Here is a 24,965-nt window from a genome sequence, read left to right as displayed (position 1 = left end):
TCCTTTTTTTTATTCTTATAAATGCCCAAATGAAAATCTTGAGAAAACCCGCAGTGATACGTCTGGGTAACTCCTGATATTATCCTTCTTGGAGAAAATGGATCTTAAAGTATAAAAAGATATCTATTCCTATGAATATAGGCCCGGATAGCACAACATCACGACATGCTATAATGATAACAACACAAAGGAGCATCATTGGAATCACTTTAAAACTAAATTTTCCTGATGAATAATAAAACACTAACAGCCAATCAGGATTCACCTGATTTCAAAGAACATTAACATTAAGTGAAGTATGCTTACAATAAAGATAACTTTATCATGCCTTTGAGTGAACGCTAATATCCAGTTGAAGTCTAAATGATTAGCCCTCCAGTTAAATTTGGATTGTTTTTCAAATATTTCCCAAGTGCTATTTAATAGAGAGAATACACTCTTTTAAACAGTAGTTAGTGACTAATTTCTAATCATTAATTTTGTGTGCTTTTGCCATGACAACATACTCTGGAAGAAACTAGTATTCAGCTTTAAAGTATCATTAAAAGCCTTAACTAGGTTAATTAGTTTAACTAAGTTAGGTCAATAAGGCGTATCGTTGGACAACAGTGGTTTGTTCTGTAGGCAATAAGGGGCCTACTAATATTGATCCTTAAAATGATTATATATATTTTTAAATTACAACTGCTTTTATTCAAGCCAAATTAAAATGAAGTATTATATTATGTGCATGAATTTAATAAATGGAATGTCTGCATTTATTAGTGTGGGTGCTCATATAGTTGCTATTTTTACAGTCATAGTTTTCTGTGTGAGGGAGACATTGAAGTCACACACATTTTTAATACATTCTTTGAATTATTTTATGTTGTTTTTTTCTAAATGTGTAGTACTTTGCTGAGTAAATAGCAATACCCAGCTGACTCCAGGCACATGATGGGCTGAACTGAACCCTTTGCCTCACATAATGTCCACAGTACGGGTTAAACCTTCAGGGGAAACTACTGTGCAGCAAAGGAAGTGTTGTCATTTGGTTAAACTGTGCTGCTTCCTTTTCCTCATTTTGTCATTCCTTGAGTTGAGAGCAAACTAAGTGTTTTCAGACCAAGAGGACGACACAAGAAAATAACTGCTATTACTTTAAACCTTGAATACCTGCGTTTGTTTTTTCCTGTTGAACGGGAAGCAAAAAACCCGTTGAGGTTATCAAATGGAAACTATGAACGGTTAATGAAGCATGGTGGCTTGCGAGGACACCTTTTGTCTGCTTTTGATAGACCTCTGACTTCATTGGTGAGTTTTGTTTGGGATTTTTGCCAGATCAACAGAGACTGTTGTTCAAGCAGCATCCGTATCTCAGAGATGTTCTGATTTAGGCTGTTGGATTAAAAGTGAAGAAGGCAACATTGGCTTATACGGCAGCGATGCTAAAGTGACGCCAACATTATATCTAGAAGTTTAAAGTTCTGTATCCCTCCATTGGCAAACTCTACTGAAGATAATTTACAGCAACGCTGACCATGAAGGCGGAGAGTTTATTACTGGCATTGCAATGTCTGTTGGGACTTGTGCAATACAGCAGAGCGCTGTCAACATGCAATCCTTTAGACCTGGAACTGATCAAGAGAAAGCGCATCGAAGCCATTCGTGGACAGATTCTCAGCAAACTACGACTGCCCAAGGAACCAGAAGTAGAAGAGAAGGAGTTGATTGAAAACATCCCAGCAGAACTGATCTCAGTGTACAACAGCACCATGGAGCTCAATGAGGAGCAGGCAGCGAACCCGGTTCAGCACACCATAGAAGATCCCAAAGAGGAGGAATACTATGCTAAAGAGATTCACAAGTTCACAATGAGTGAGTGGCTCTGTACTTTCTCAGTATTCCATTAAATACTGAATGATTACAGTGTTTGCACCTAAATGCCATGTGCCTGTTAATTTCCTTGGAGAATTGAGGGTGTGCGCAAATGACCTGACCACAAACAGGAAGGAAGGCTACTAACAGATGCTAACCAAGTGACTCAGATCCTGGATTTAGTGTTCCTGGGTAAATTACAGTATCACTCAGCTCCAAAACATCCTTTTATCTGCTTCTTAAAGCCTTATTTGGATGAATATATGGGGGGTATTTTGGTGAAATGAATTTGCAAAACCACTGATAATGAAATGACAGTTACTTGTTTTGAGGTTTCACATGCCTGCCACAAAACAACAACAACAACAACAAAAAAAAAACTAATTCTGACACCATTATTAGGGTCAGTAACATTTAAAAATGTATTCAATAAAAAATGACGGTAACAACTTCTATGAGGTTGTAATAAATGTGGTTTATTTTACTTTCTGTTAACCAAATAATCATAGTAATGATGTATCAAAGGTTTCTGCCTAATTGTTAAGCTGGAAAATGAGATTCTAGAGTGATAACAGTTATATGGTCCACAAAATGTTGGATGCTTTCAACCCAAATTTGGCTTAAGATGGACAAACCCAACCAATGAACCAAACTCAACCAATTTTAACCCAACAGCTGGGTTCTGTCCATGTTTATGTAAAAACTTTTTAGAGTGTAAATATTCAGCTATAGTTAAAAAAAGTAAACAGAAACCACTTGAAAATTCTGTTTCTTCAGATTTACTGAATTTGAAATGTTAGTATTTGTTTTATGCCTGATAACATATCGTTCCAAACTTAAATTGAATGTACTGTTATTTAGAGTTTTTTTTCTTTCAAAAATAAAAGGAGAAAAGAAAATATATTTGGTTAAAATAACATGTTTTAATTTGTTGTGATTGGAAATCAGGCTTATTCTACTACATACTGATGGAATGTTTTATTTCCCTGAGGTTAAAACACACGCACACACACACACGCACGCACGCACGCACGCACGCACGCACGCACGCACGCACGCACGCACACACACACACACACACACACACGCACACACACGCACACACACACACACACACACACACACACACACACACACACACACATATATATATATACAGTTGAAGTCAGAATTATTAGCCCCCATTTGAAATTTTAAAAATATTTTCCAAATGATATTTAACAGAGCAAGGAAATTTTCACAGTATGTCTGATAATACTTTTTTCTTCTGGAGAAAATAAATCAGTTAGTAGAGATGAGTTATTATGTTTAGAAATGTGTTGAAAAAATTTTTCTCTCTGTTTACCAGAAATTGTGTGTATATATATATATATATATACTGTATGTATATATATATATATATATATATATATATATATATATATATATATATATATATATATATATATATATATATATATATATATATATATATATATATACACACACATACAGTTGAAGTCAGAATTACTAGCCCACCTGAATTATTGACCCCACTGTTTGTTTTTCCCCCAACTTCTGTTTAATGGAAAGAAGAGTTTTTCAACACATTTCTAAACATAATAGTTTTAATAACTCATCTCTAATAACTGATTTATTTTATCTTTGCCATGATGACAGTAAATAATATTTTACTAAATATTTTTCAAGACACTTCTATACAGCTTAAAGTGACATTTAAAGGTGTAACTAGGCTAACTAGGCAGGTTAGGGTAATTAGGCAAGTTATTGTATAATGATGGTTTGTTCTGTAGACTATCGAAAAACTATATAGCTTAAAGGGGCTAATAATTTTGACCTTAAATGTTCTTTTTAAATAAAAGCTGCTTTTGTTCTAGCCGAAATAAAACAAATAAGTCTTTCTCCAGAAGAAAAAATATTATCAGACATACTGTAAAAATTTCCTTGCTCTGTTAAACATCATTTGGGAAATATTGAAATTCAGATATATATCAGGTCATACTGTATAAAACACATCCTTTATTCTACACTTATCAGTGCACTATTTAAATAATAAAAAGTTATTACATTTCTAAGACATACTTCTAACCATTTTTGCTTTCTATCCATTTACAAGTGGAGGAAAAACCAGAAAAGTACTTAGTGTTCAACATCACAGATATAAAGCACAAACTGGGTGCAAACCACGTGCTCTACCAGGCTGAGTTTCGACTGCGCATCAAGGAACCTAAAATGGGGGATTCAGAGCAGAGACTGGAGCTGTACCAGATCACTGGGAACAAATCACGCTACCTGAACTCACGCTTCATTTCCCTTCAAACGGCTGGCAAGTGGGTGTCGTTTGATGTGACGTCCACCCTGAAAGACTGGTTGCAGATGTCTGGTGAGATTCACTGTTTCCTCCCGCAAACCAGTGTGCTGAGCTACAATTCACACACACACACACACACACACACACACACACACACACACACACACACACACACACACACACACACACACACAATTATATAAAATTAAATTTGCTCAAAATGTAGCTTATTTTCAACATATCATATTACTAGTAAAAACATTGACTGTACCTAACCATTTCCAACGTCATAGTCCAGGTGGAAGTAACTCAGATGAGTCAAATATTAAATATATAATGGAAATGTAAAAATATTGAATAAGTGGTGTCCCACATTTTCCTTTCAACCTCGTTAGACCAAAAAAAACAAAACAGAATAAATAAATTGCAATTTAAATTTTTTTCAACTGAATTGATTGTATATATTAATAAAGACAGCTCTCTGTACATTATCTTTGCTATTGCAGACCATGTATAGACTTGCTACTGCCATTCGATACACAGACATACTGCTGTGAGCATGTAAGATTTGATGCTGTTCCATTAATAAGCATACATAAATCATAGCTCTAGCAGCTCAAGACAGGTGGAACTGTGGGAAGTGGAGAGTTTTAGGAATGCTTTCTAAAATTAAATGTAACGCTAACACTTTATTTTGTAAATAAATCATATAAATAATATATATCATAATGTATATAAATAATAGTAAAATAACACTGCTTACTTACTCCCTGGGCCATTTATGTCGAAGTTGATATTCAGCCACACTATATTGGTGTTTCATAACATCTAGTTTTTATGAGGTGGGTTGTTAGCTCAACCACCAACCTGGAGGACCAGGACATACACATACACTACGGACATTTTAGCTTACCCAATTCACCTATAGCACATGTCTTTGGACTGTGGGGGAAATCAGAGCACCCGGAGGAAACCCATCCAAACACGGAGAGAACATGCAAACGCCACACAGAAATGCCAACTGACCCAGCCGGGGCTCAAACCAGCGACCTTCTTGCTGTGAGATGTCAGTTCTACCCACTGCACCACTGTGTCGCCAAAATAACACCGCTACAAACCTTAATTATTATTTTTTTTTAATCTGTCATGTTGTAAACACCATTGCTGTTGTGGTTCTTGAATTTACATTAAATAGATTTTAATATATCTTAATTATTATGTTGATGGCAAGAAGCCATAGCAGTGAAATCGGTTCTTTATACTACATTCAGAGAAGTCAACATTCTTTCAGTTTCTTTCAGTTTTAGATTGCTTATATTACACTGACACTGCTTTATTTGTTTCTTAATTGAAACTTTCTCTAAATTTAATCCACAGAGGAGAAGCAGGAATTTCAGCTGCAGCTGGCCTGTAGCTGCAAGCCCGAGTCTCAGAACACTGAATTTTTATTTAAAATAGCAGGTTTGTGAAATCAAATTAAAAGCCTGTATCAGCTTGTTTACATACAACAAGCTAATGTTGCTCTTTGTGCACACAGGTTTGTCCCGCAATAGAGGTGATACAGCCCTTTTAGCAGACCAAGTGGCAAAGCCTTACATTTTGGTGATGTCACATCCTGCTGATGGCCACAGCCCAGCAAAACCTCGCAGAAAACGGGAAACAGATGCTGTTTGTTCAGAGTAAGCAATTTTTTATTATATTTTTTATGATTTCTTTCTTTCTATCTATCTATCTATCCTGACCGGCCACTTTATTAGGTACACCTTTGTAGTACTGGATTTGACCCACTTTTTCCTTCAGAACTGCCGTAATCCTTTGTTGAATAGATTCAACAAGGTACTGGAAACATTCCTCAGAGATTTTGGTCCATATTGACACGACAGCATCATGCAGTTGTTGCAGATTTGTCGGCTGCACATCCATGATGTGAATCTCCCGTTGCACCACATCCCAAAGGTGCTCTATTGGATTGAGATCTGGACTGTGGAGGCTATATGAGTACAGTGAATGTCATGTTCAAGAAACCAGTCTGAGATGATTCACGCTTTATGACATGGTGCGTTATCCTGCTGGACGTAGACATCCGAAAATGGGTACACTGAGGTGATGAAGGGATGCACATGGTCAGCAACAATACTCAGGTAGGCTGTGGCGTTGACACAATGCTCAACTAGTACTAATAGGCCCAAAGTGTCCCAAGAAAATATCCCCCACACCATTACACCACCACCAGCAGCCTGAACCGTTGATACAAGGCAGGGTGGAACCATGCTTTTATGTTATCGATGCCAAATTCTGACCCTACCATCCAAATGTCACAGCAGAAATCAAGACTCATCAGTCCAGGCAACATTTTTCCAATCTTCTATTGTCTAATTTTGGTGAGCCTGTCTGAATTGTAGCCTCAGTTTCCTGTTCTTAGCTGACAGGAGTGGCACCTGGTGTGGTCTTCTGCTGTTGTAGCCCATCTGCCTCAAAGTTAGTCGTGTTGTGCATTTAGGGATGCTCTTCTGCATACCTCGGTTATAACAAGAGGTTATTTGAGTTACTGTTGCCTTTCTATCAGCTCGAACCAGTCTGGCCATTCTCCTCTGACCTCTGGCATCAACAAGGTATTTGTGCACAGAACTTATGCTCACTGGATATTTTCTCTTTTTTGAACAATTCTCTGTAAACCCTAGAGATGGTTGTGCATGAAAATCCCAGTAGATTAGCAGTTTCTGAAATAATCAGACCAGCCTGTCTGGCACCAACCACCATGTCACGCTCAAAGTCACTGAAATCACCTTTCTTCCCCATTCTGATGCTCGAATTGAACTTCAGCAGATCATCTTGACCATGTTTACATGCCTAAATGCATTGAGTTGCTGCCATGTGATTGGCTGATTCAAAATATGTGTTAATGAGCAGATGGACAGTTGTACCTAATAAAGTGGCCAGTCAGTCAGTCTGTCTGTCTGTCTTTCTTTACTGGAGAAAAATCTAAATTAGAGAAAAATTGGTCGATTAAAAGCCTAGACTAACCTTTACTAAGGAGCATGTAGTGTGAACAGAGAATTGGTTAATTAGCATGTTATAGCCATTTCTGTGGAAAAAAAATGGTGGATAAATTTTCTTATTTTAATCCTCACTGTATTTGTGTATTATATAACATGTATGTGCTACATCAGAAGCCTCACTGTTTTCCTCTGCGTGTTGAATACAGAAAGTCTGAGGGTTGCTGTGTAAGGAGTCTGTACATTGACTTCCGCAAAGACCTGGGCTGGAAGTGGATTCATGAACCTTCGGGTTACTATGCCAATTATTGCACTGGCTCTTGCTCCTATGTCTGGACATCAGAAAATAAGTACTCGCAGGTAACCAATCAGGTCTAACATATTGTTAACCAGGACTATTTTTTTTGTCCATGCCTCTACTAAAATGCTAAATTAATGAACAATCACTTCCACACAGTTTCGTATGCTACTATGTATAGTACTTTTACCATAATGTGTGATTTAAAAGCTCATACAACACGATCTCACAGCAATTCGTATCTTTTCATTTAGTGGTTTATTCGTATGAATTTCAATGATCTAATTTGTACAATTTAGTGCAATTTGCTTATCCCCCAATGACGGTTGGGTTTAGGGACAGGCTTGGGTGCCATGCCTCCTTTTTAAAATTGTACATTTTTGTATGATTATATTCGTACAAATTAGCCACTAACCTGACAAAATGTAAAATAGATGTTTCCTCTTGAGATCAGGCTGGACATACATATATATGTATGGCTTTTCCAGAAAACTCGCACTGCAAAAAATGCTTTCCTTAGATTTTTTGTCTTCTTTCTAGTCCAAATATCTAAAAATTCTTATATCAAGAAGCATTTTCTAGACAAGCAAAATAATCTGGTTTTTCCTTTTGAGGAAAAACTCACTTAATTTTAGCATATTATTTTTTAAAACAAGACAATTTGTTTTGCTTGTCTAGAAAATTCTTGATTTAAGAATTTTTAGATATTTAGGTAAGAAAATATTTTTTTGCAGTGTGCTCAATAGCTCAGCTAGTACAGTGTTGCTCTTGTCATGCAGAGTGCTTGAACCTTTTATAGAACCTTTTCAAAATTCTGCTTTATACCTGAAAACAAGTCTTGCTATTCCGTTTTTTTTTTTCTCTCAAATATGATTATATATCATTTGTCATTGTGAAGGTTGGTTAGAGCAGTGATTCTCCAAAATAACAATGCCAGTGACTTGTGAAAGTGTGACAGTCTAACAACCATAGGCTATAATATATATGGTCATTTATTAATTTGTTAAATCTAATATTAATCTCACCTAATGAGACTGGTGGGCCCAATGTTTTCAGCACAAGTCTATTCTTGGTTTAATTTTGGAGACCGCCACTCAGAGATCATTCTCAATGTTCAGTTGTGGCCTGTATTTATTTTTCATGTATTTGATTGTCATAAAGGTGCCAGAAAGTTAAACCTGGTGCTATAAAGTCAATTTGCTGCAACTGACACTACTGCAGTGATGCTGATCAAACGTAAACACACTATCTTATGAAAAAAAAAATTAAAAAGGCTGATGGCTTTTTATTTGCATGTTGTTGCTTTTAAATGTAACTAACTACTATTTGTATCCTCTGTGGGTTATGGATAAAATATGGTTATGGTTAATATTAATAGTTTAATAACATTTATTTGACTTTTGGAAATCACCAAGCGACCCCCTGTCATTGTCCTGCAACCCGTTAAGGGTCCCGACCTCCACTTTGGGAACCACTGGGTTAGAGCAACACCTTTAAAGCTGGCAATTTATGAAAATCTGTTTGTTTAAGAAGTGCTATGTAATTAGGACAACCCATTAACTGACAAGCTTTGTTTTACAACCTTACGGGAAAAAAACTGTTCATCGCCATAAAATATTGCCTCGTTACATTTTACACACCCTGGATATTAACACCCCTTAATCTAGGGTTACACATTTACACTTATCAGAACAGAGCATCAATATGCTAGTCAATGAGTAGAATCTGTAAACTGCAAGCATAAGCTACTCCATAAATACATATTATAAATGTAACCACTACCTTTCAGAAATGTCCTGGTTCAGTCCTAAAGCTGTAACCTTTTCCTTTACAAAATTTTCTGACTCTGGTTTGAACATGTAAAGCTATTTGCTTGTTTTGTTGTTTCTGGGATGTCAGAATAGTATGTAAAGGTTATACCATGTGCTTGAAAAGCAGTTGCTTGTTTGCATTTAAAGAGACATGCACAAAAATGGCATGTTCTTGCTTAAATGCAGATAGAGGCCTAATTGACAGGCTATTTTAAAATATTTTGTGGTGTATTTCAAGCTGAAACATTTTGGGGACTTTATTTTAAACCTTTGAACAGCATTAAGGATTTTTTGCAAAAATGTCACCATAGGCAAATATTTCCATGAATTTGGGTTGGATGTTACATAATGTACTTTTTAAAAAACATGGGTCTCATACTCTTTGATTTTTTTATTTTGCCTACAGGTTCTTGCACTATATAGGCATCATAATCCTGGTGCCTCTGCTCAGCCCTGCTGTGTACCTCAGGTTCTAGACCCACTGCCCATCATTTACTATGTGGGGAGACAACATAAGGTCAGAACGGATTTTCTCACTTTCATCAGCTCTCAGTAAATGTCATCTAAATAAAGCTCAATGTATTTTCCCCCAGGTGGAACAGTTGTCAAATATGATTGTGAAAACCTGCAAGTGTTGCTGAAAGCATCATTTCCGTTTGGTCTTGATGAGCAAAATCAAGAGAGAAACAATTCTGAGGGGCTGGAGACCCAGTACTTTCTGAAGGGGATTGTTCATGTTTTATTTCTATTTTTGGCAACTTGTTCTTATCATTTGACTTGACTCTACTGTATCACACTTGTAATGATAGATGCTTTTTTAACCTGTTGTACATCTATTTAGTCATAAAACTGTACTATATGTTGGCATTAAAGTGATTATATTCATTGTTTGATATAAAGATGCCAAATTTCGTTAGTATTATTATTATATTTAGTATTTTTATACTATTATTCAGTACATAAACCAAATTGAGACATTTCAGGTTTAGATTTTTAAAAAAGGTATTAAGATTAAACATATTTTTGGAGGAAATAAATAAAATAAATGATCAGTTAAACTTTTTGGCTTGTGTTTACTGTACAGAATTGGAATAATGTTTCTCTGAGCTCTGTATTTCCAGGTGAACAATAAGTAGCTCTGACTCATTGTTTTGTTATCAGTTCTCAAATGATGTTGATATATGCTGTTTGCAGCCAAATAACTTCCTTGTGCTTGCAAATAATTTCTTTTTAATAATGTAAATTTTATTTGTTGTTGTTCTGTACAGTTACCCCTTCTTAATGTCTTAACCTTTTAGCCCCGCCAAATAGCACTGTTGCTTCAATTTAGTTTGAAAGTCAGGACTCTGTTGGTGTAATTTTATTGCTGTATGACCCTTGAATGTTTTTAATGTATAGCCTACTGTTGAGCTGTTTTCCCAGTGTCCACGTTTGTTACAGGTGTTCAGGAAAGACAATTTCCTGCCTGCTGTTTTGTTGTACTTTCTGAGCTGGCGAGGCTTTTGTTGTTTAATTTAATAAAGGAAGTGAATTAAAACTGGTATGCTGTGTGATGCTGTACTACTGCCTTTAACATTCACACAGAAAATACAGTCAAATAACACAATAAAAATGGCTGGTCTGCTTTAACCACAATTTGGGTAAAATATGGACAAACCCAACAACTGAGGTACATATAAAAACACATTTAACCCAACTATTGAGTTTGTCCCAAATTTGATCTAAAACAACCCTGACGCATTCAATTAATTAGCATACATTATCTTTTTGTAGGCCTTTGTACTGTTATGATATTCACTGTTGTAACAATTGGCAAGTTAAGCATGACAACAGCTTATAATAATTAAAAGGAAACATAAATGGACAACCATAAAGGGAATACAGAAAGGCATTAAGGGAAAGCCCTTGGATTTCTGTTCCATGCTGCTATCTAGTGGAACAGACGGGGTGAAGCTTCATTATTAAGATTTTTTTCCCCACATCCCTCGTGTTGGTCTATTTATTCAATGTAAGCATATGGCGCCCTCGCCTGGTCACACATCTACAATGCTGGCCTACAACTTTGAAAGCGATTTAGTCTGCTGTTAATGAGGAGTTATTTAATATCCCTAAATCAATACTTATAGAAATAAATAGATACATATTCTTGCTTTTGAGAGACAAAGCATGAGCCAAACAGACTGGTTTCCTGTTTAATGATACTGAGGGTGGGGATTTGATCGCAGTGTTTTTATCTGTTAACAAACTTTCATCTTTAAGCTGGTGGGGAAATAATTCATTCTCAGTGATAACGATAACTTCTTTCTATTGCCCGGTAGGGTTAAAGTACTGCCAAACAGTGCTAGTCTGTAAGCTGGATTGTTTAACAATGTTTTATGGCATCTTAGATTTGTTTTTTAAAGAGCTGTGATAGCAAATGCTGATATACCACAGATGTTGTTTTACTTTAGTCGATTGGGGACTTCATGTCTTTCTTTCTTTTGTTTTTTACGAAGAGAATGAGAACTTGTAATTGAACATGTTTGCAAATAGAATTGGCATTTTACATTTTCCGGAACAACTTTTTTCAAAACTTGCAAAGATTTTGCCAAACTTGAGAATTTTTACTTTTAGCCGCAAGTCAATCAAATATTACACTACCTGACAAAAGTTTTGTCGTCGATCCCAGTTGTAAGAGTACCAAATAATGATTTGACTTCTAGTTAATCATTTCGAAAAGTGGCAGAAGGTAAATTTTTTCGATGAATCATCTGTTGAACTGCATCCCAATCATCATAAATACTGCAGAAGACCTATTGGAACCCGCATGGACCCAAGATTCTCACAAAAATCAGTCAAGTTTGGTGAAGGAAAAATCATGGTTTGGGCGCTAAATTTAGTATGGGGCGTGCGAGGGATCTGCAGAATGGAAGGCAGCATCAACAGCCTAAGGTATCAAGACATTTGTGCTGCCCATAAGATTACAAATGACAGGAGAGTGCAAATTCTTCAGCAGGATAGCGCTCCTTCTCATACTTCAGCCTCCACATCAAAGTTCCTGAAAGCAAAGATGGTCAAGGTGCTCCAGGATTGGCCCGTCCAGTCACCAGAGATGAACATTATTGAGACATGACCTTATTAAAAATGAATCCAAAGAATCTCGATGAACTCTGGGAGTCCTGCAAGAACGCTTTCTTTGCCATTCCAGATGACTTTATTAATAAGTTATTCGAGTCATTGCAGAGCTGTATGGATGGAGTCGTCCAAGCTCACGGGAGTCATACACAATATTAATTCTTTTTCCACAGCACCATGACTTTGTATTCTATACTGTACATTATTTCTGTTACGTGACAGAACTTTTGCCTAAGCAAAGGTAGACCTTACTCTCTTAATTAATAAGCATAATCTAGAGGCCTTTGGCTTTCATATAAGCCACTTCTGATACCAAATGATCAATTAGAAGTCAAGTTTTAATTTGTTGTTCCTAAAACTTGTAAAGGCGACAAGACTTTTGTCAGGTGTATAATCAAGTAAATATTTCTAACTACTAACTAACGCTTCAAGTGTCCTCAAAAAAGTAAATGACTTCAACAGAAATAACCTTTGAACCAAAAGAATGACAATGCAGTCAAGTTTGCCACAAATCACTTTAATGGTTAAATTTAAGTGATATATAGTTCAAAAATGTTTAGCCATTTAGTTCACAAAACAGGAATGTATACAGATATTTCAGTTTGTGCAGATAATAAAGCACAATCTGTGGAAGAAGGATTTGAGGCCGAATTCTCCTTATCTTCTGTTTATCTTACTGAGATAAACAAAATGACCCCAGAAACCCAACAGATACTGAAAATCAGATAAGTAGAACTCATAAATCATACAGTTACTTCAATGAAGACAGTGGAGAGAGCGTACTTCTAAATGTTTTTAGGCATTTAAAGTAGCAGTATATTTAGGAAAAGTCAGTTATTTTTAGGTGTAATTATGACATTTTTGAGATGGATTGAATTGATGATGCCTTTTTTCTTCCGTCTACCATTCCTGCACAGTCTTGTCCCACACTAGCTGTCCATGCGGCTCTTTGGCTCCTTCAGGCAGCATGGCCAGATAAACTGGAGTTTCTGCCCCTTCTTCTGGGCTTTTGGGTGCCTTTGGTCCGGCCATGTCTGTGCGCACCCATCCCGGACAGCAAGCGTTCAATAGGATCCCATCACCTGGCCTTGTCTCATTGATAACTCGTGCCTGGATTCTTGATAGCACTGTCACACCAATCTAAAAACAAACACAACATATATGGTGAAGACAAATTCCTTATCTGCCAGATTTAGTCTGAGTCTGTTTATTACAAAACACGGTATCCAGCAAAACATTCAGTATTTCAGGAACAAGTCAGGATTAGACACTTTTTACAGTGTCAGTATGCAAATTTCATTGTTTTGATTACACTGACACTATCAAAACAAAATCTGAACTAAATTGAGCTGAATAATGACCAACATAGTCTCATTGTAAATATAATATTCCACCTACATTTCTGTAAAACCACAAAAAAACGTACTTCAACATACAGTTGACAGCAGTTTTTTATGTAAAATGAACAGTATGGGGCAGTATGACACCAACAACTTCTGTTCCTTTTCACACTAATAATACTTACAATGACATAAAAACTAAGGATTTTTTTATGCAGTTCTTTGAACAACACTAAATAAATAAATAAATAACTAAATAAATAATGACTTATCACCAATATAATATAATCGACAATATAATCCCAAATATAAACAACTCATCTGTGTCTATGATTTATAATCAAAAAAGTTTCCCTCACCTCATCTCCATATGGAAAACTTTCCTGGTGTGGTCAGTTTGCTCGATAGCTCACTTTGTGTGGTGTTGTATTTGTGATACAGAGCACTAGGGGTTTGAGTGAAGCATGGTGCCACAAACAAGATGAAAGCAAAACAATCAAGGTAAAACTGTGATCACATTGCACTTTTCTCTTACGTTGGCTTTTGAAAACACTATACGTTGGCTTTTGAAACCAGCCTAGGATGCAGCTCTGCTCAGAAAGTTTGGCCAGAAGAGAAATGGTCATGCCCAACTTTCTCTCAAGGTTTTTTCCTTTACTTTCGTAATTGGTGAAATTTTGTTCCTCACCACTGTCACCACTGGCTAGCTTGGTTGGGACTTGTAGAGCTGCGCATCGATGGATTTTCTCTTCAGTGTTTGGACTTTTAGTAGTGAAATTTAAACCACACTGTACTGAACTTCAACTCTGGACTGACACAGTTTCAATTTACTCTAATCTTCTATATTAAGCTGCTTTGACACAATCTACATTGTAAAAGGGCTATAGAAATAAACATGAACTGAATTGATTATTACTTGAGTGTAGAGAAGCAAAGTCCCTGTGAGGCAATTAATTTCACTTTGCCCCCATCTCTGATTTGTCTCTAGGACAGACAAGTGTAAGCTCTTATCTTACTGATTGGGGAGACATCAAATTCTCTAAAACTGTTAGCTAAGCTTGATTAAATTTCACATTTGGCAGCACCAGTGAAATGTAACAACTAAATTTTGTTTCTAAAATCATGACAAAAAAGATTTTTTTTTCAGGTAGCACAAGCTAATGCGCATGCACACTCAAAGGGAACTAAATCAAGACACTAACCTCATTTATGGATGTTTCTAAAGGACACAATCAGACGCCATCCTGTCATCAAACTATAACTACCATAAGAATCAACACTACTTATGTGTTACACAATATCATCTTAATAACGCCACATCTGATGTAATTTCCAACTTAATCTGGATGGCAAATTTCCTTCCAAAATGACAACAACCTCTTTCTTTACAAGTCTGTGGGTGGTTTCTGTAATGAGATTTGATTTTTAAGAGCGGAGGTGTGTATTCAAGAATCAGATGGAACAGACATTACGTTGCATTTGTTTCTTACAGATTACAAAACCAGAGAATATTTTTCCAAGTTTATTTGGTTTGTTTAAATGTAGAGATTTCAAGTTTTATGAAGATATATTTCTCATGTCTGTGAAGCAAGTATCCACTCAGATTCCAGAGCATTCAGTCACCTGAGAGGTTTCATAATAACAGAGCTGCCGAAACTCATAAAAACATACTGGTCTGGACAGAGCTTCCTTCAATTGAGTGGCCAGATTCACTTTTACACTCTTCCCCATTCATAACAACACGAGTGACATGTATTGTGTATTCTGTAGTCTTTGGTTTAGATCACTGGTTTGCAAGGTAATCTTTATAGCTGCCTTCTTGTGAACATATACAACATATTTCTGAAACATACAACAAAATGACAAATGAGGACAATGAAACTAAAAAACAGGCCAATTTAGTGTTGGAGGTTTCATGGCTAAATCTGACCAGCCTGGTGGCCAACCTTCATTGACTGCAAAATCCACCAGCAAGAACAGAGTGCGAAGGTTTAATTTGCCGCACAATAGCCCAGTTTTGCTTAAAATATTATGGGTGACATGTCAGAGTTCAATGCAAGAGGAAGCTGAAAGAAATGTCTTGGTCTAACCCGCATTGTATCCAAAAAACAACTAACTGCACAATTAAATGTGCACCTCAATGCTCCTGTTTCCACCAAAACTGTTAGTTGGAAGCTCCACAGTGTTAACATGGCCCTGCTATAGCCAAACCTTTGGTCAGTCGTGCCAATACCAAATGTCAGTTTTGGTTCTAGCAGAAAAAATCTTGGGCTGTGAACAATGTAGAAGATGAATGGTTCTCTGATGAGTCCACCTTCACTGCTTTTCTAGCATACGGTAGAGTTATGCAAAAGGAGGCCCTGGACCATACTAATGAATTATTATAGTCAAAAACCAAGTGTTTCCATTTCATTGTCCAACCCCTGTATTTCCAGTGATCCTGGGTTGATTAATGGCCATATTGTCTTCTGTATAGCCACATCATAGCTGAATTTTTTTATATCTGATGATTTTTTTTTCATAATTTTTCAGCATTCAAAGCACAAGCAGGCTTGCCTGGCTTTTGATAAACCATTGATATGTATCCCTGCATGTCAAGCAGCACATTTACATTTTCACATGAACCAGTGATGTTTACTCTCACACAACAAGAAGGTACAGCTTCTTTTTATGTTTTCTAAACAATGTTTATGTTCCAGCATGAAATCTGTTGATCATATAAAGAGAATGTCTTCAGAAGACATCTATTAAACTGATTTATTCCAATTTTTTTAAAATCTTTTTTGTTCTGTTGAAAACAAAATAAGAAATTAAAAAAGCTAAAAACCTATAAACATCAACTCCCATAGAAGGAAAACATTTCTTTAAAATATCTTCTTTTGTGTTCAACAACAACAAAAAAAAAAAGTCAAACAGGTGTAGTACAAGTGAAGCATGATTAATCGATAACACACATTTCAGTCCTGGGTGAACTATCCCTAAAATTGAGGGGTTTTTTTGTGACAAAGTTTCCTGGTTAAATTTCCTTCCATTTGAGAGAAACTACTTATCTGCCCATGACATATGGAACGTCTTGTTTCAAGTACTAAACTGATGGTTTTAGTTGGCTGAACAATATATCATTTCAGCATCAATATCGCAATGTGCGAATCTCCAATAGTCATATCGCAGGAACTCTAGAGATCTAAAGAGGTTCATAAGCTAATTATAAGATATTTCAACTTAATTTAAACCATTTGGACACAAGACATTACCAAGTTTACTATTTCAACAAATAGATTAGATTTGATAATTGGGTTTTTACATTAATACAATAAAGACACTGTTGTTTTACATTTGATTATTGAATTTCTATATCTCAATACTGTTAGACTCCACCGAAAACCAGTGTTGTTAATTAACTTTGTTTTAATCTGTGCTTTCAATTTTATTATTTTGTGTATTTTTGTATTGTTTTAAATATTTTGTGCAGATGCACTCACCAACAAAATCCTCAAATTCAATGTAAAATATTTCCAAATAATCATCTTACATAATTATATTCATATCACTATATATCGCAATAAAAAAAAATACCGCAATGTCAGTTTTTTCCAATATCGTGCAGCCCTGGTTTTAGTTAACTATAAGTGAACTGAATTAACAAAGCTGACTTTATAAAGCACAATAGAAACATGGGTGACCTGCCAAATATGGATGTTTGTTACCTTTGTGGTACCATAGGCAGTGTTTGGCCAGCCCTTAGCCGAATGATCTCCAGCCTGTGCATCCTGAACAAACTCTCCCATCAGCAGACACAAATCCTCCTCTGATAGGTCTTTGCTCCTGAATCTGTCCAAAGGTAAATATAAATAAAACATAAATACTCAATGTGCTGTTAAAGAATAGTTAACTCCACCAAGAGTAAATAAAACTTTAGGAGTAATTTTTTTCTGTTGAACGCAAAAGAAGATACTTTGAAGAATGTCTTAAGTCAAACTCTAGACATTCATAAAAAGGATAAATATCATGAAAGCCAATGGCTACCATTTATCAACATTCTTAAAAAATATCAGCAGTGGTGCTAAATAAAAGAGAGAAACTAAAATGGGTTTGAAGCAAGTGAAGGGTGAATAAATGATGACAAGAATTTTATTTTTGAATAGACTATCCTATAAATTATACTGATGCTTATTACATAAACTGATGAACGCACTTTGCCTGTAGTTCAGCACTGCACTGATCAAGGGACTTCTTGCTGACAAAGCTGGACACATTGACCACTCGTGCATTGGCTCGAAGTATCGGCAGAAGAGCATGACAAGCCCACAGCGTTCCCCAGAAGTTGGTGCGCATGGTCACCTCAGCCTGTTCTCCAAAAGGCTCTGTTGCTGAATCTAGAAAGAGAAGAGCATTTCACATTTCAAATGAATGAATGACTCTAGTTTGGTTTTAGTTTCATGTTTCTGACAACCCATCTGCCACTGTGGAACTGTTACTACAACCCGTATGTGTGTAACCTCAAGGTCTGGCTAAATAATATAGTGAATGCATTCAGAGGATTGTGAAATATCAGTCAAAACTGTTCTTATGTCTGCTTTAAATTAAGATGTAAGATTCGAACTAGTGTCTGAGGTCTAACATAAACTATAAAATGCCATTTACACAATCCAAATTAATTCATCTATTTTGTTAGAGCTTAAATACTATTCCGGTCAGTAAAAGTTGCAAAGTCTAGGAAAAGCTGAAATAAAAACAGAAGTTGTGGTGGTTTTTATATTGTGACATATCCATGAGACATGGCCTCTAGCTTGCACAAAAACGAACACACAACAAAACAAAACAACATTCGATTTGAGTTGATTGTTGTCATTTGCGGTAGCTATAAATATCTCATGGGGGAGGGTGGGTCAATTTTTGGATCGAAAAATAGAAAGAAACATGATTTATTAAAAATAACAATTGTGCATCCTAAACCCTATACAATGCACACTGCTATATTACATAAAAAACATAGGTAGGCTGTCTAAATTACTTTTTAAAAACTTTTTTTTGACTTGCATGCGCAATCTGGCATCTCAGTGGAATTCAAAGCAGGAGCTGCGTTTGAATGGATTGTAATTAATATTCGTGTGGATTGAATAACAAAACATTACAAACTTTTAAAAGCAATCCCCGCGTTGTTGATAAGAACATCCAGTCCTCCATACTTTTCCTCCAGAAACTTTTTGAGCTTCATGCAGCTTCCTTGGTCACATATATCAAGTTGATGGAAGACAACGTTTTTGAATCCCCCAGACTGCAGTCCAGCAATAGCCTCTTGTCCAAGTTTTTCATTCCGAGCAGTGAGGAGAATATCTCCGCTAAATCCTGCTTTGCACAAACCTTTAATAATCGCCAGTCCGATGCCTTTATTTGCCCCTGTAACCACAGCTACTTTTTTGGACATGTTGGATTTCAACGGTATGCCGTAGCGACTTGAGTAACAAAATAGAGAACCTGCACTCTGGTGGTGTTGGCTAGAAATGCCCCGCTCCTCCTCTGAATCTGATAGCAAAAGAAAGTGCAAAGTCATGCTTACTTTTGCTGTCGTTAACCTTTACACATAAATGGTATCTAATGTCCGCGGGTAATTTAAATGCACATGTAATGTTACAAAATTGTAGTCTATATATCGGTTGAATGATAAAGTCAAATATTATAAAACTATTACGCAGTTATATTTTATGAGACACTTAAAATAATGTATCCCCACAACGAATGGACGAAACATTTCAAACTCTGGCGGTTCTGCCTTTTTAATCTCTTGATAGGTAACTTACAACTACCGTTTAGACGCCAGAGAACATTTTAAGAAGAGAAGAATCCTGTTTATGGCAAGCCGCTTTATCGTTAAATCGTAGTTTATTATAAAATCGTTTATTGTTTAGTTACTATAACCTTTTTAAAAAGATAACGGTATACTCATTATGCATTGTACTCGTTCTTATTTTTTAGATGCTCATTCATTTCAGTGCAGAATCTGTTTTTGCTGCACTGCTCCTGCTCCAAAATAAAAGCACTCAGGTCAAGTCGAGCTTTATTATCCTTCTGCTACATGTGTGGACTAGGCATGGGCTGGTATAAGATTTGTGACGGTATAATAGCCTTGGATTAAAATATCACGGTTTTACGGTATTGTGATTACTGTTCTGAAATATATTCTTTTAAAATGTCCCACAACACAATATATTTTATTTTAAGAATCATTTAAAATATGTTGAAACTGTAGATTTTGATGTTGAGGGTCCTTTTCTGCTGGAGATACTGTTGCCTTAAAAAAAAACGGTCATAAAAAACATGTAAAAAAAAAACCCTGTAAATATACCGCAGGCAGGGGCGTAGCAACCGGAGAGGTCGGGGGGGCTGGATACGTCCCCCTCACTTTTAGAGACAGACCATTTAGTAACAGGTGATTAATAATTGTATGAATGTATGATCTCATACAGCTGTCCCCCCCCCACTTTTAAAATGTCCCCTGACCGCAGGAACGGTATGGCAGAAAATTCTTGCGGTTTTAAAATCGTGACTTTTTAAACCATGGTAAACCTTGAAACCGGTTCTCCTCCCATGCCTAGTGTGGCCATACAGATGAACGAAACGGACAACAGTGCTACATAGATTAATCATAAATACAAACAAAACACTGGACATATGAACTTTTTTAAAGAAACCTTTGCATAACTAACATATACTATAAGATACTAAAGATATTACTTTACTACTTAACTCTACAAAGACAAGCTATACAAAAGGACATTCTGGCACTCTGGACATTCATTAATTTCCTTCGGCTTAGCCTCTTATTTATCAGGGGTAGCCACAATGGAATGAATCGTCAACTATTCGGGCAAATGTTTTACACATGTAGCAAATGCCCTTCCAGCCAAAACCTAGTACTAGGAAACACCTTACGTTTATTTAGTTCATCCAATTTAGCTATAGCGCATGTCTTTGGATTGTGGGGGAAACCCACGCAAACACGAGGAGAACATGCAAACTCCACACAGAAATGCCAACTGGCCCAGCCGGGACTCGAACCAGCGGCCTTCTTGCTGTGAGGTGACAGTGCTAACCAAAACAAAACAAAATCTAGTGTGGTTTAGGAATTGGTGCATGTCAGAAACAATTAAGATATATAAATATTCATTTTAATAGTATGTGTTTTTGGTGAAAGAACATTGAGAACAAAGAAACTGAACTAAACTTTATTTTGTTTTATTATGTGATAAGCTTAAAACACTAATTTACATATGTTGTGTGCAGCAATGTATGAGACGAGGTTAATTGTGAAGGTATGACATTTGATACTCGTGCATATTTTTAGATTAAATGTTTAAACTGTTTGCCATATCTGGCTTGTCTTATTGAGATTTGTCTTTATTTGCTGCCATCTGCTGTTCAAATAATGGCATGGCTTTGCATATGACCTCTGGGCAACAGGTGGACCTGATATTAAATTCACAAAGCATATTGTGTAACATGTTATTTGTATTTTGCATTCATCCAATTTCTTTTGTATGTTTTGCTAATTATCCATTTGACTTAAAGGGAATATTAAACAAATAAATGAACACACACTAGATCTGACCAGATTTAACCTCATATGGACTTTCAGATTTGTAATTTAAAATCATAAAAAAAATAATATTTACCACATCATACTCAAATTGTATAAGTGTTATTGCTGATATTTTTATGGACAAAAATTAAGAATAAACTCTGATGTTAATGTAAATCAATGACATCTTTATGACATTCATAATAACCTGTTGCATTAAAAAAATATGCTGCAAATATCAGTTGCATTTGTATATTTTTAACAGTATACAATGTTAGTTAGATTATATGTAAATGCTTTGCTTTATGATCGAAGCTCTGTATTTCACAAATGTTTTAATATTGTAACAAATATTACAAACAAAATGATGAAAAAAAATTTTGACAGCAAAAAAAAAAGTAATTAGACCACAGAAGGCTCATTAAGACGTTTATCTTAAACACTTTACTGTAAGGTTTTGTTAACATTGGTCAACTTTAGTTAATGTGTAAGGTCCACCCAGTTGGCCCAATGAAGGTGTCCACTGGTGGACGAAGGTTCACTGCGTGTTCGGCCTTTCCAGTGCACAATGTTGTTTCAGTTTAACTTTAACTCATATCTGACTCCAATTTGAATATGGGGTGGTTTAGAATGTTAATATATTTATCTTTCGTTTTATCTGGCTCCAATCATAAAATATTAAGAAGAATAATTTAATATATAATTTAGATAAATGTTTGAATCTTTTGTCTTCACTTTTAACTATTACATTTGTTCATGTGGGTGCTAATGTCGCTCAGAGGAATCGCCTCTGCCGATGGCGTCCCTCACGGTCACACTCTCGTCAGTCTTGATTATTAAACAGGGGTAATTGACTAATACCTTTAGATGGCCGCTCCTATGCTTGCTCATTCTAAAGTATTTTTGATTAGTCCCCCTTAGATGTACACCCTTGAGTAAAGACAATATCATTTCTAATCAGAGGTCAAGACCATTGTTATAAATGTAAGCGACTACTGTTCTCTATCATTTTGGTTTAGCCAAACCTATAGTTTCCCATGTACACTTAATTTAGAATATAATTACTTTCAAACAAGGGTCAGGCACCCTATCTAAGTTAGTCGTGCAACACCTTGTTGCCCTAGATGGAAATAACTCCTTTTCCACCTAAGTACACTTAATCAATATCAAGAGTCAGTCATATCCCTAAAATATAGTTAGTAACCCCAATGCTCCTCAACTAGACTTTAGTCCATCTACTGACTTGATGCAGGAAGTGTGGAAACAAGGATACAGTGTAATCTACTAAAATGAATAATTACAGAGTAAGCAGAATGCGTTCAAACATAACAGTTTAATAGTCAGGTAAATATGTATTATGCCAATTAATCAATTCATAAACAATCGATAGGTAACAAAAGATACCTGAAGCTATATATTTATTATTTTGATCATGTCTATTTATGAGGGAATGAGACCATTAAACCAGTCGCACTGAGATATTTCAAATGATATCAAACATGATAGATAAAGTCACTTAGATTGATATAGAACATTCGTACTTAGAAATGATCATTCTGAGTGAGATGAAGTGGAGGGTGAGTGAACGGGGTTGCGGGAGATGCTCCAAATGTAAAGGAGGGAAATGAGAGGAGTGAACTTTCCCGCATTCCTACATGGTGAGGTGTGGAGTAAGCCCATGCTTGTATTGTCAAAGAAATCAAAGTATTTGTGGTATCTCAAATCTTACCATGTGATCTAACAATGAACAAACTTTCTGCATCATTTAATAGTTAAAATTAATTTATGCTCACAAATTACATTATGGGATTTTGATTTATGCTCCAAAAACATTTGAACTTTTCCTTTTAGTACTTTTTAGTAGTTTCAAACAATATATGGTGCTCAGCATGAATAAATACACCCACATTTGAAAATGAATATTTTTATCCGTTTCTCAGTGAATCTAGTCAATATATGTTGGTGCATTTAAACAAAACAGTTTTATTAAATAGTTTTACTTATTAAAATAAGAGTTTAGTCACCCAACATCTTTATGAATAGATAGATAATACATTTAAATTTAAATGAGTTATTGGAAAAAAAAACTAATTGATTTTATCTTAAACTTCTACCATTCATTCATTCGTTCATTTTCTTTTCTTTTCTGTTCTTAGTCCCTTTATTAATCTGGCCACAGCGGAATGAACCGCCAACTTATCCAGCATATGTTTTATGCAGAGGATGCCCTTCCAGCCGCAACCCACCACTGCGAAACAGTTTTTACCATTTATTAAAATGTAATTTAATATTTCCCCAAAATATATACATTTTACATTTAATTAATTTTTTGTTGAATCCTTTCCAGTGGTGGCGATGCAGTGACGCAGTAGGTAGTGCTGTCGCCTCACAGCAAGAAGGTGAGACATCTGTGACAACACTCATTTATGTTGAGCAACAATTAGCCCTTCTGTGAATGTTTATTTCTTTTTTAATTATTATTTTAATTACCCTAATTTGCCAAGTTAACCTAATTAGTTAAGCCTTAAAACTGCACTTTAAGCTGAAGACTAGAATCGTAAAAAATATCTAGCTAAATATTATTACTGTTACTATTACTGTCATCATAACAAAGATAAAAGAAATCAGTTATTAGAAATTATTAAAACCATTATGTTTAAAAATGTGTTGAAAAAATTCAAAATTTCTTTCTATAGAAATTGCGGGAAAAATATTTACAGGGAGACTAATAATTCAGGAGGGCTAATAATTCAGACTTCAACTCTATATGCTATATTACTCTATTATTTGTTTTCTTGAATGCTTAAAATATGTGTCCTTACTGTATTATGCTGTTTTGTAGCATCAAGTGTCTTAATTATAGACCAACATAAATCCTAATGTTACAAAAAATATTCATAATGTCAGGCATAATGATGTAGAATTTATGCATTGAAGGGTTAAAGTACCGATGGTGGAAGTACTATTTCTAAATACATATTATAGATTCTACTGTTAATGATTCATAATGTTACACATAATACTGGTTTGGTTGCATCATTGCTTGCATGCATTGTTTGCATGGTATTACAATAGCAAGCCATCTTTAGGGAGGTCATTAGGGTCTTCTAGTGTGATTTTGTCCTCTTGACGCTGTCCATTGGGCTCTGTTTTATTGACCTTGTACTTCAGACTCATCAGTGCCTTCTTTAAATAGCCTCCCAGGGAATTGATGTGTTTTGAGAAATAATGACCTCTAATTAACATGTTTACCTAGTCTCACATTTGTCCCCTTTTCTCAAAGGTACAGCACTTGAACATGTCCACAGATGGCTCAACAGCAACTGTATCTGGCCATTTAATTCAGCCATTATGATACTTAGTTATCTTCATATTTTACAATAGTTTTTGCCATTCAACATTTCTGAAATTACAAAAAGATTGGAATCCTTTTAGCTTTGTAATATAATGTTCATATTTAATAATATTTGACCTTTGTCAGCAATTCTGCCAATAATAATTAAGCAACACTAGGCCAAACCAACAAATCCAGGCTTTGCTCATGGAGCGTAGGCCCTGCTTATTAAATTATAAACCAAATCCCAAAAAATGATCCTAAGATTGCTTATACTGACTTTGAATCACAGCTTGGACTAAATAAAATGTAATGCTATTGTGTT

General features: G+C 35.6%; 2 protein-coding genes across 2 annotated transcripts; one reads left to right on the top strand and one right to left on the bottom strand.

Moving 5' to 3' along the window:
* The first annotated feature begins 1,045 nt into the window (after nucleotides 1–1,045).
* On the top strand, nucleotides 1,046–10,810 carry tgfb1b (transforming growth factor, beta 1b). The gene is made up of 7 exons (XM_056446254.1): nucleotides 1,046–1,857; nucleotides 3,974–4,240; nucleotides 5,546–5,629; nucleotides 5,706–5,847; nucleotides 7,374–7,524; nucleotides 9,680–9,790; nucleotides 9,867–10,810. The coding sequence occupies exons 1-7, from the start codon at nucleotides 1,521–1,523 to the stop codon at nucleotides 9,912–9,914; spliced, it is 1,140 nt and encodes a 379-aa protein (XP_056302229.1). The 5' UTR covers nucleotides 1,046–1,520; the 3' UTR covers nucleotides 9,915–10,810.
* A 2,078-nt stretch (nucleotides 10,811–12,888) lies between these two features.
* cbr1l (carbonyl reductase 1-like) lies at nucleotides 12,889–19,267 on the bottom strand. Its single transcript, XM_056446532.1, has 4 exons — nucleotides 18,867–19,267; nucleotides 17,923–18,103; nucleotides 17,435–17,558; nucleotides 12,889–13,527 (listed from the first exon to the last, which is right to left on the bottom strand). Exons 1-4 carry the CDS (start codon nucleotides 19,153–19,155, stop codon nucleotides 13,288–13,290), a joined length of 834 nt encoding a protein of 277 aa, XP_056302507.1. The 5' UTR covers nucleotides 19,156–19,267; the 3' UTR covers nucleotides 12,889–13,287.
* Nucleotides 19,268–24,965: the final 5,698 nt, after the last annotated feature.

This window comes from Danio aesculapii, chromosome 21 (assembly GCF_903798145.1).
Source record: "Danio aesculapii chromosome 21, fDanAes4.1, whole genome shotgun sequence".
Taxonomy (NCBI): Eukaryota; Metazoa; Chordata; class Actinopteri; order Cypriniformes; family Danionidae; genus Danio; species Danio aesculapii.
Note: the sequence above shows the minus strand (reverse complement) of the source record. Positions and strands in the feature narration are given on the sequence as shown.